The sequence below is a fragment of the Sciurus carolinensis genome, chromosome X (genome assembly GCF_902686445.1).
Source record: "Sciurus carolinensis chromosome X, mSciCar1.2, whole genome shotgun sequence".
Taxonomy (NCBI): Eukaryota; Metazoa; Chordata; class Mammalia; order Rodentia; family Sciuridae; genus Sciurus; species Sciurus carolinensis.
The window spans coordinates 90,670,838-90,683,626 of NC_062232.1; the positions used below are offsets into that span (position 1 = coordinate 90,670,838).

General features: G+C 36.4%; 1 protein-coding gene across 1 annotated transcript in view; it reads right to left on the bottom strand.

Annotated features, from left to right (window-relative positions):
• Gucy2f (guanylate cyclase 2F, retinal) overlaps positions 1 to 12,789 on the bottom strand; it is a 96,589-nt gene that overhangs the window by 66,605 nt on the left and 17,195 nt on the right. The window contains 1 exon segment of the mRNA XM_053743334.1: positions 470 to 824. Coding sequence (XP_053599309.1) covers positions 470 to 824 — 355 coding nt within the window.

Below are 12,789 nucleotides of genomic sequence, written 5' to 3' on the forward strand. Positions count from 1 at the left end.
CTAAGCTGTAAGGTAGAGACTTTTGGTGCAATTGGAGTTCAGAGAGAAGAGGGTATAGAGAATGTATTTCTGTGGTAGGACCTGACTGGCAAGACTTGAATACATCAAGGGACAGAGGGGTGATCTTTCTAGCTGAAGAAAAAAATCACAGGTCACAGACTATCAAACACCAAGGAGAAATAAAATGCCTTCCTCTTATTAGAATAACCTCTTTAGGAAAGAATGAGATCCTTTTAAAAATGAGTGGTGGGGGGGCATTTAAATCATGAATAATTTTTCAAGTCTGGAAAGTACCTCCCATTGTTATTATTTTAAATTAGATAAAATGCCAAGATATTGATGTCACTGAAATGCAAATGACTGAATTTATGATTGTTTCAATATTAAAATATGTCTGGTCCTAAAGATGTTCCCTTGTAACCAACCCAAGCTGAATTAAATTGACTACCAGTGATTTTCCATTCCTTACCTCCTCGGCAAATCTTCCCTTCCACAAACCAGCATTTTGCATCGGCTCTAGGGGGCCTGCCACCAGGGAAGTGAATAGGGGTCCCTCTGAACCATAGTAGTTCCATTTCCATGTCCATAGTGTAGGTACTACGGAGTTTCCATTCTTTCCAGCTGGTATCCAGGATTACATGTTCTGAAATTCCATTTCCACTTGAATCTGTTCTTATCAACTGGTTGAATCCATAGAACTGCTTGTTTCTGGAATGCTGAACCAGACTGGCAGTACTAGTCTGTCCATTTTCTTTCATAGCATTATTCATGGCTTGTGCCATAAAGTAAATTGAATTGTAGATGGTTCCAAACAACGGTGAAACCTATTTTAAAAAATTACAATTATCTTGAGCCCTTGTTGCCCTAGAGCAATCTCAGTGTATATTCCAAGCCTGTATTCATTATTATGTGCTGCACGTCTGAGTGGAGTAGAGCTATGAAGACCCAGAGGGGAAAAATGTTTCTGAGAACTTGCTTGCTTTCTCCCCTGAATTTTTCTGTTTTTCTCCCCCAGGTCTTCACATCTTTAAATATATCAAATATGACAATTTTATGAGCAAACCAAGTCATACAAAATATATTTTTATGCTCTTAAACTAAGAAAGTGATTTAGGGTTATAAAGGGCACTAAAAAAACAAGTGTGAAATAGACAAGGGGAGTTCAAAGGAAATTTACCAGGTTAATTACTGGTGCAATATGCATGAAAAAATCATTTTGCTGGTGCTACTACAGTGAAAGGTGTGTATGTGCAAAGACTGTAAATAATGTGTCCCAAGAGTCCATGTCTGTGCCCCATCTTAGTTTAAACTAGCTCATCTCTTAGACACATGCTCCACACAGAAAGTGAACCTGGAATCCAGGGATTTGTTTGGTTGGTTGGTTGATTTTTGTGTGTGTGGTGCTGGTGATTGAATGGAATCCAGTTTTAAGCACATATCTGCATACACAGTCACAGGGCCAAATGTATAGAAAATGCTAACTTTAGTCAAGAAACCCTATATTTTATTGGTGTGCAAAGTGGCAAAGTCTTGGTGAGAAGTCACTATAAAAGTGGTAAGGATGCTATTGTATACTGTATGATTTTATCTGCTAAATATGGTAAAAGTCATAATATTCCATACAGTGCCTGATGTACTGCTCTTTAACATTGTTAAGTTTATTTTTGTAATAAACCTTGTATCTTTTTTCCCAAAATGTATGAGAGAAAAGGCAAACAAACTCTTCCCTTTCTGTCCTCTCTCCTCACCACATATGACCATGGCTTCACGGTTTTCCATAACATTTTTTTTTCCTAGGATGGAGTTCAAGAAAGCTATGGTCATGTCATCTCACCAAGCTTCAGAGAAAGTTGATACTTGCTACTTAGGTTTTGCAAAGCCTAGAAAGCTAACCTCCTGTAACAAACTTCATTTGGGGAAAAAAAGGAGGATTTAAAATTGAGGAAATCAATTCTTTTTTTTTTAATTTTGGTGCTGGGGATCGAACCCAGGGCCTTATGCTTACAAGACAAGCACTCTACCGACTGAGCTATCTCCCCAGCCCTGGGACACTATGAAAGCAGTACTTAGAGGAAGATTTATTTCATGGAGCGCATTTAATAAAAGAAGTAAAACTCAAAAAATAAACGACCTAACACTACAGCTCAAAGCCCTAGAAAAAGAAGAACAGACCAACACCAAAAGTAGTAGAAGACAGGAAATAGTTAAACTCAGAGCTGAAATCAATGAAATTGAAACAAAAGAAACAATAAAAAAAAATTGACAAAATAAATAGTTGGTTCTTCGAAAAAATAAACAAAATTGATAAACCTTTAGCCACACTAACAAAGAGAAGACGAGAGAAAACCCAAATCACTAATATTCGGGATGAACAAGGAAATATCACAACAGACACGGCTGAAATACAAAACATAATTAGAAGTTATTTTGAAAATCTATACTCCAACAAAATAGAAAATTTCAAAGACATCAACAGGTTTCTAGAGACATATGAATTGCCTAAACTGAACGAGGACATACACAATCTAAATAGACCAATTTCAAGTAATGAAATAGAAGAAGTCATCAAAAGCCTACCAACAAAGAAAAGTCCAGGACCAGGTGGATTCTCAGCAGAGTTCTACAAAACCTTAAAGAAGAGCTCATTCCAATACTTCTCAAAGTATTCCATAAAATAGAAGAGGAGGGAACCCTCCCAAACTCATTCTATGAAGTCAATATCACCCTGATACCTAAACCAGACAGAGACACATCGAGGAAAGAAAATTTCAGATCAATATCCTTAATTAACATCGACGCAAAAATTCTAAACAAAATTTTAGCAAGTCGCATACAAAAACATATTAAAAGATAGTGCACCATGATCAAGTGGGTTTCATCCCAGGGATGCAAGGTTGGTTCAACATCAGGAAATCAATAAATGTCATTCACCATATCAATAGACTTAAAGTCAAGAATCACATGATTATTTCGATAGATGCAGAAAAAGCATTTGATAAAATACAGCATCCCTTCATGCTCAAAACACTAGAAAAAATAGGGATAGTGGGAACATTTCTTAACATTGTAAAGGCCATCTATGCTAAGCCCATGGCTAATATCATTCTAAATGGTGAAAAACTGAAAGCATTCCCTCTAAAAACTGGAACAAGGCAGGGATGCCCTCTTTCACCACTTCTATTCAATATCGTCCTTGAAACTCTAGCCAGAGCAATTAGACAGACCAAAGAAATTAAAGAGATACGAATAGGAAAAGAAGAATTCAAACTATCCCTATTTGCTGATGATATGATTGTATACTTAGAGGAACCAGGAAATTCCACCAGAAAACTTTTAGAACTCATAAGTGAATTCAGTAAAGTAGCGGGATATAAGATCAATGCACATAAATCTAAGGCATTTTTATACATAAGCGATGAATCTTCAGAAAGAGAAATCAGGAAAACTACCCCATTCACAATAGCTTCGAAAAAAATAAAGTATTTGGGAATCAATCTCACAAAAGAGGTGAAAGACCTCTACAATGAGAACTACAGAACACTAAAGAAAGAAATTAAAGAAAACCTTAGAAGATGGAAAGATCTCCCATGTTCTTGGATAGGCAGAATTAATATTGTCAAAATGGCCATACTACCAAAAGTGCTATACAGATTCAATGCAATTCCAATTAAAATCCCAATGATGTACCTTACAGAAATAGAGCAAGCAATTATGAAATTCATCTGGAAGAATAAAAAACCCAGAATAGCTAAAGCAATCCTTGGCAGAAAGAGTGAAGCAGGGGGTATCGCAATACCAGATCTTCAACTCTACTACAAAGCAATAGTAACAAAAACGGCATGGTATTGGTACCAAAATAGAAAGGTGGATCAATGGTACAGAATAGAGGACACGGACACAAACCCAAATAAATACAATTTTCTCATACTAGACAAAGGGGCCAAAAATATGCAATGGAGAAAAGATAGCCTCTTCAACAAATGGTGCTGGGAGAATTGGAAATCCATATGCAACAGAATGAAACTAAACCCCTATCTCTCACCATGCACGAAACTCAACTCAAAATGGATTAAGGATCTCGAAATCAGACCAGAGACCTTGCATCTTATAGAAGAAAAAGTAGGTCCAGAGCTTCAACATGTCGGTTTAGGACCAGACTTCCTCAACAGGACTCCCATAGCACAAGAAATAAAAGCAAGAATTAATAACTGGGATTGATTCAAACTAAAAAGCTTTCTCTCAGCAAAGGAAACTATCAGCAATGCGAAGAAAGAGCCTACAGAGTGGGAGAAAATCTTTGCCAATCATACTTCAGATAGAGCGCTAATCTCCAGAATCTATAAAGAACTCAAAAAACTCTACACCAAGAATGCAAATAATCCAATTGACAAATGGGCTAAGGAAATGAATAGACACTTCACAGAAGAAGATCTACAAACAATCAACAAACATGTGGAAAAATGTTCAACATCTCTAGTAATAAGAGAAATGCAAATCAAAACCACCCTAAGATTCCATCTCACCCCAATTAGAATGGTGATTATCAAGAATACAAGCAACAACAGGTTTTGGCAAGGATGTGGGGAGAAAGGTACACTCATACATTGCTGGTTTGCAGCCACTCTGGAAAGCAGTGTGGAGACTCCTTAGAAAACTTGGAATGGAACCACCATTTGACCCAGCTATCCCACTCCTTGGCCTATACCCAAAGGACTTAAAATCAGCATATTACAGCGATACAGCCACATCAATGTTCATAGCTGCTGAGTTCACAATAGCCAGATTGTGGAACCAACCTAGATGTCCTTCAATTGATGAATGGATAAAGAAAATGTGGTATATATATACAATGGAATATTACTCAGCCATAAAGAATGATAAAATTATGGCATTTGCAGGCAAATGGATGAAACTGGAGAATATCATGCTAAGCGAGATAAGCCAATCTCAAAAAACCAATGGATGAATGATATCACTAATAAGTGGATGATGACACATAATGGGGGGTGGGAGGGGTTAGTGTTAGGGTTAGAGTTAGGGTTAGGGAGGAGGGCAAAAATGGAGGAAGGAAGGACTGTATAGAGGGAAAACAGGGGTGGGAGGGGTGGGGGTGAAGGGAAAAAAATAACAGAATGAATCAAACAACATTACCCTATGTAAATTTATGATTACACAAATGGTATGCCTTTATGCCATGTACAAACAGAGAAACAACATGTATCCCATTTGCTTACAATAAAAAAAAAGAAATGGAAGGAAAATAAAATAAAATAAAATAAAATAAAATTGAGGAAATCACTTTTATGTTGGAAATGCAAGTCAACATGCACAGAGGTGCAGAGGCTAACAAGATAGTGTCACACCTTGTTAATGTGGAGCAGGGGGTTTTCAGCTCTGGCTTCAAATTAAAATTACCTGAGAAGCATTAAAAATACCAATGCCAAACCCACCCCAGACCAACAAAATGAGATACTTTAAGTTTGGGGCTCAGTAATCGTTGCTATTAAAATCTTCCTATGGATTCTAACACACAAACAGGGTTTAAAAACAAAAAAATAGAAGATGACACACTGGCCTTTGATCTGTACCTAATGTCACAATCTTTGGGTAATCATTTATCACCTCTCTCTGGAGTTCAGTTTCTTTGTTAGTAAAATGAGGATACAGAATAATGACCATCTAAACATTACAAGTTACCCAGTATAGGTAGAAAAAGTGAGATCTAAGGAAGTCAAGTAACCTGTCAAGTTCATTCATCTAAGCATAAAACCACAACTAGAAACCAGAGCTTCTGTTTTCAGTATTCTTGATTGGAAAAGATGTGCTCTGTGATCCTTTCTGGTTATAAACTCCAACAAAAATACTCTTAACTCTTGTTCTAGTCCAGGGACCAAATTTAGCAGGCAGACTTTTTTTTTTTTTCTTTTGGCCTGTATTTTCGTCCTTCACTTTTCTGACTTCTTAACACTAGAATGCCACAAACCTCAATCCTTGATCCTCTTCCCTATCTCTACACTCTTTCCCTTGATGGTCTCTATTGGTCTCAAGCTGTAAATACTTTATCTATGTCCCAGATTTATTCTAGCTTGCACCTCTCTCCTATATTCCCGCCTCACATAGTCAAATATTTACTTTGATATCTCTACTTGGATGTTAAATTTCAAGATACCAAAATTGATCTTCAGTCCAAATCTTCCTACTCCATCTATAAGGAGTTTTCCCACTTTTGTTAATAGGTTTTCCATTCTTCCAGTTATTCAGACCAAAAATTTTGCCCCAGATAACAGAGACAACTGCAAGCAGAGTTTAAATCCACACCCATCTCCTGTGTTGTATTCTGATGATCTCTCTTCACCACACTCCCTCAACAAGCACTGTAGAAATAGATGATAAATGGATGATGTATGCTGCCACCAAGGTATCCACCCTTAGTTGCCTACCACACATTGAGTCCCTTTTAAAGTTTTTACTAATTTCCCCTCCTGACATTCATGGATGCTCCATTTGATTGCCTTAGGATTTTTGCAAGAGCCTGACTACTTTGTAGGGTTTTGATAGGTTATGACAATAAGTCAAGGATAGAAGGCAGAGCATAAAATCTATACTAATAAAGCAAATGAGTAAAAAATATCCACAGGGCAGCAATCCCCTGAAAGCAGAGAAAAGGCTAGTGTTTTGTTCCAAAAGGCACAGAGCCTTCTGGGAAGAGACCTTCATCTATCTACAGCCAAAAGCAAAGACTGAAACTTTTGAAAGCAACACTCCCAACTCTGAGTTGACCCATCACACTAGGTTTTCAGCTGGCCAGGTTGCACTGCCCTTTGTGTTCTCAGATTGACCCCTGTTAAGAGCTTACTGTCAGCTCTCCCTAAGATTACCAAAACTTGAAGCCTTTTCTTCAGGATTATCTTGCCTACTCCATGTTACACTCACACACACACACAAAAAACACTCATACACACAAAAAATTGTGGTTAGAGGAATCTGAAACTAAGGGAAAGAGGATATCTGTAAGAACAGCATTCGGTTGCAAAAAATGGACTGTTGCAATGGTCCTTTCTCTGTGTAAGGGCTTGGACTTGTGTTCTAGTTGGTTTGAGTTCCTATTTCACCCATTCTGCCATTCAGCAATGGGAATTTCCCCTTCCCAAAAATGGAAGGCATACTCTGTTAGCAGTAGTCACAAAAGTTTTCCAGTTGCACTTGCTGGAAATAATGAGAAAGGGAAGAGGTGGAGGATGGAATAAAAGAAGAAGGAACACTGTCTATGGCCTTCTGTCCTGGCCTCTCACTTCAGCCCCATAGCAGTTAAGACAGAATAGGCAAGAACTCCTGACAGACTGATGACCTTATTGCCACCACAGCCCAGAATGGCAAGACCACTGATGATTCAATCTATTGCTTTTGCCTACTGTATAGAACTGAACCTGAATAAATGAATGAAAATTAAAATGTATCATTGACTTTTATTTAATGACGTTAATAGCTCTACCCTAGGTTTTTTAAGGCTTTTAGCCATAAGAACAAGGTCTAGGTTAGAAGCAGTGATATTTGAATTTTTTCAGTTTAATGGTTCATGCTGTTGTTATCATCAGTTCAAATTTACTCTGCTTAAGATGTAAAACTGGCTTCCAAGCAATTTTGTTCTCAGAAGTGCACATAAACATGCCTGAAAGAGAAAATGGCAACACCATTTTTTAATAAAAAGTTAGACACATGTAGAGATCAAGAAACAAAAGAGTAATTGAATTTGTTATTAAAACATGGCCTCAACCCTTGGACTTGGCCAAGAGATGGATAACAGACCAATCTTTTTGATTTGATGCTTATGAACACAATACCTCTATTTATAGAGTGGGGTAAATGGTGGAATGAGACAGACATCATTATCCTATGTACATGTATGATTACACAAATGGTATGAATCCACATTGTGCACAACCATACAAATGAAAAGATGCACCCCATTTGTGTACAATGAATCAAAATGCAGTCTGTAAAAATAAAAAAATAAATTAAAAAAGACAGTCATAGCCACTGTGAGCTTTTGGCAACATTTTCTAATGACCTGTCTGGTGGGCTACTTCCTGGAATGCTCCAGTCCTACCTACATTCCCTTCAGCCTAGCAGTCCCCTGCCAGGAACCTACATTTAGGATAATGGAAAACAATAGGTGGAGCATAAAGTCCCTTAGACTTGCTTAGAAACATAGAAGATATCTTTTGGCCACATTTCGATAAAATATTCAAAATATTTATTCCAGAAATATGCACTGGTAGCCAACAGAAATTCTTTGAAAATAAACATTGGGAATACAATAAAAAGGAAGAATGCAGGCATCAAAACCCAATTTCAGAAGTCTGTCTTGTGCCAAAGTGTAAAGGTACAAAGTAATAATCCTCGATCAATCATCCTGAGACCAAATTAAGAAGTTTGTCACTAGTTTCACACCTCCAAATCTATTTTATTTGTTCTATTTTCACAAGTCATCATAAAGTTCTAAAACCTCCTACATCAGAGGAAAACAATCCAATAAAACTATTCAAAGTATTGTTACTTTGTTACTTAGTAATACTACTTTGCTTGAGTAGTGTATTAGCACTAGATATTATTAGTACAGTATAATAAGATACAAGAGCAAGTCTAATTATGGTTAAATGGTCAGGTTCTGGTAGCAGATGAGGGTGGAATCCCAGGTCTGCCACTTGCCACCCATGTGACCTTTGGCAAGATACCTTGATTCTCAGTTTCCTTATACATGAAACATATTAATATCTAATTTGCATAATTTTTCTGAGAATTCTATTGGATTATTTATGTCAGGTACCTGGTACAGAATAAACACTGAATATAAACTATATGCTATTATTTTCATTTCAGAACACAGGTAGCATCATCCTGGAAGTATCATGTTCAAGTTCCTTGTTCTAATCTTGAATTTGTGATCAAATTTAGAGTTCTAGTTATAGACCCAATGTCCTGAAATGGCAAATCTGTTTTCACTTGGGCCAAGATCTCCTTTCTATTGTGTTCTCCATTATATCCCCTAAAGAGAACTGATTCACAGTAATAATAACAACTTTAATAGTAGTTAGCACTTATTGAAGTTTTATTAGGTGTCAGGCAAGTTCATTAGTATATTAACTCTTTTAATCCTCAAAAAATCCTGTGAAGTAGGTATAATTATTATTCCCAAATTAAAAATGAGGAAAAGAAGAAATATTGAGCTTATGTAAACATGGGTAGTCTGCCTCCAAAGCCCATGCTCTCAACCAATGTACTCTATCTGAGCTTAGTGAATACCTGCTAAGTTAATTATTAGGCTGTGGTAAACTCATCAATAAAAGAATACCACTTTCACTCTTATTCTTTTTTTCCTTTATTATGTTACATAGACTTCTTGATTAAAGATAGTGAAATCAAGATTTTTTTTCCTTCACTGTCTTCCTCCTCTCAAATACCAATCTCAAACAACAAGGACAATAAGGAATAGAAACGTTAAACCTCCATAGATAAGATAATAAAATTAAGAGACATCTGTAAACCTGAACCACAGAATCTGAAGATAGAAAACTGCTATAGAAGTAGTGACTGATTCAGCAGAGTAAAGGGAAATCAAACCTAAGCACCTGAAGAGGGAAATATTGATAATCAATAAGCATATCTGTCCCCTGAGAATCCTGGAATGGTTTAGTAATTAGTGGCACCAAGTACCACAGAAGTGGGGGTAAGGATGAACACTAAAAGGAAGAGAAATCACTTTGAGCAACTGTATAAGGAGCAGTTAGATATTCCCCATCCCCACCTCTGCTAAGAAGAGCCAGACCTCTGTAGGAAACAGGTTAAATTCATTCATAAAAGCTCCAGAGCTGGGACACTAGACATAGAGAAGTTGAAAGTGAGGTGGGGCACAAAAACCAGTGATGAAGTTAAAGGCTTCATGATTAATAGTGAGAATTCCAGTTTCTTTCACCCAACATTCCTCCCAGAATACTGGCCACCAGTATTACAACTCCCAATGACGAGATTGGATGACTCATATCTGTGGAAAGTAATTAGCCCAAGAGCCAAGACCTACCAATAATGACCAGAAACAAACAAGCAAAAAACAAAACAACAGTTGGCTAGACAATTGCTCTATACTGAAACCCACTGGTCAAAATAACCCCCATACTTATAAACCTTCAAATCTGCCTTTTAGAACTTCTACCTTAAAAATGAACAACAGTTATAGTCACCAGACATCCAAAGAAAACAACATAAAATATAAAGATTAGAAAAAAGAAACATGAAAAATTAGGAACTGAGAAAAAAACAAAGATAGAGCAGAGAGAAGAAAATTTCAAAGACAATATAATGCTTATCTTCAGGGAAATAAGAGAAAATACAGTTGTGCCTCTGTATCCACATGTTCCACTATCACGGGTTCAACAACTACAGATCAAAATTATTTGGAAATAAAACTATATCTATACTGAACATGTATGAATTTTTTTGTCATTATTCCCAGAGCAATACAGTATAACAAATATTTATATAGCATTTACATTGTATTGGGTATTATAAGTCATTTAGAGATGAGTTAAACAATATGGTAAGATGTGTATATGTTACATACAGATACACCATTTTATGTAAAGGACTTGAGCATTCTTGGATTTTGGTACAAGAAGAGGGTCCTATAAGAAATGCCCAATACCAAGGGACAACTGTGCTGTTATGAAACCAATGCATGTGCATTAAAATAGAAGGGATTCTTGGAAATTAAAAATGCAATAACTACATATTTTACATGTTAAAAGATATAGAGCACAAAGTTGGGAAACTCAGAAAGAAAAATTAAAATTAAAAGATGGACCATACAAGAGAAATAATAAGACAAATAAAAGAACAACCCACAAAATCTTACATCTAACTAATACTATTTCCAGAAAGAACAAAGACAATGCTATTGGAGAAATAATCAAATACATAATATAAGAACATTTCCCAGTTAGAATGAACTTGTAGATCAAAAGGCCCCACGAAATGCACAGCATAATATGTATCAAAGACTCAGAAAACATTGTGGTATCTCACAACATCAGAAAAAAAGAGAAAACCCTAAAAGCTTCTGGGGAGATGGAGAGGAATGAAAACAGTTTGCACTAAAAGATTAGAAACAAGAATCACATTGGTGTTCTCGATACCAATAGTGGAAATTAGAAGCCATGTCTCCCAAACACTGAGGAAAAATGATTTTTTCATCTAGATTTATATATTCATCCAAACTATCAATCAATAGTGAAGATAGAATAATGACTTTTCAGACATGCAATATCTCAAATATTTACCTCCTGTGTACCTTCACCAGAAGCTACTAGAGGATGTGCTCTATAAAAATGACAGGGGAAAAAAAAAAACAAGAAATGGGACTCAAGAGCTTCATGAAATAGTGGATCTAGCACAAAAGAGAGAGAAAGGGGATTTCTAGGATGATGAAAATGGAGGTCCCACCATAATAATTGTTCATCCAACATAAGGAGAATAAACTTAGATTGGAATAGGACTGTAGAGAGCATCAGCAAAAACAAAACTGATAAGGGATTAAACAGGTTTTACCATGTAAAAAATTGTTTTCAGGGAATTTTACAGCTTTTTCAGAAAGTGTGTCTGTGTCCTCTATTCTGTACCATTGATCTACCTGTCTATTTTGGTACCAATACCATGCTGTTTTTGTTACTATTGCTTTGTAGTATAGTTGAAGTTCTGGTATTGTGATACCCCCTGCTTCACCCTTTCTGCCAAGGATTTCTTTAGCTATTCTGGGTTTCTTATTCTTCCAGATGAATTTCATGATTACTTGCTCTATTTCTGTAAGGTACATCATTGGGATTTTAATTAAAATTGCACTGAATCTGTATAGCACTTTTGGTAGTATGGCCATTTTGACAATATTAATTCTGCCTATCCAGGAACATGGGAGATCTTTCCATCTTCTAAGGTTTTCTTTAATTTCTTTCTTTAGTGTTCTGTAGTTCTCATTGTAGAGGTCTTTCACCTCTTTTGTTAGATTGATTCCCAAGTATTTTATTTTTTTCGAAGCTATTGTGAATTGGGTAGTCTATTTTGGTACCAAAATAGACAGGTAGATCAATGGTACAGAATAGAGGACACAGACACAAAGCAAAATAAATACAGTTTTCTCATACTAGACAAAGGTGCCAAAAACATGCAATGGAGAAAAGATAGCCTCTTCAACAAATGGTGCTGGGAAAACTGGAAATCCATATGCAACGGAATGAAACTAAACCCCTATCTCTCACCCTGCACAAAACTCAACTCAAAATGGATAAAGGATCTTGGAACCAGACCAGAGACTCTGCACCTTATAGAAGAAAAAGTAGGTCCAAATCTTCAACATGTCGGCTTAGGATCGCACTTCCTTAACAGGACTCCCATAGTACAAGAAATAAAAGCAAAAATCAATAACTGGGATAGGTTCAAACTAAAAAGCTTTCTCTCAGCAAAGGATCCTATCAGCAATGTAAAGAGAGAGCCTACAGAGTGGGGGAAAAATCTTTGCCACTCATACTTCAGATAGAGCACTAATTTCCAGAATATATAAAGAACTCAAAAAACTCTACACAAAAAATACAAATAACCCAATCAACAAATGGGCTAAGGAAATGAACTGACACTTCACAGAAGAAGATGTACAAGTAATCAACAGATATATGAAAAAATGTTCAACATCCCTAGTAATAAGGGAAATGCAAATCAAAACTACCCTAAGATTTCATCTCACCC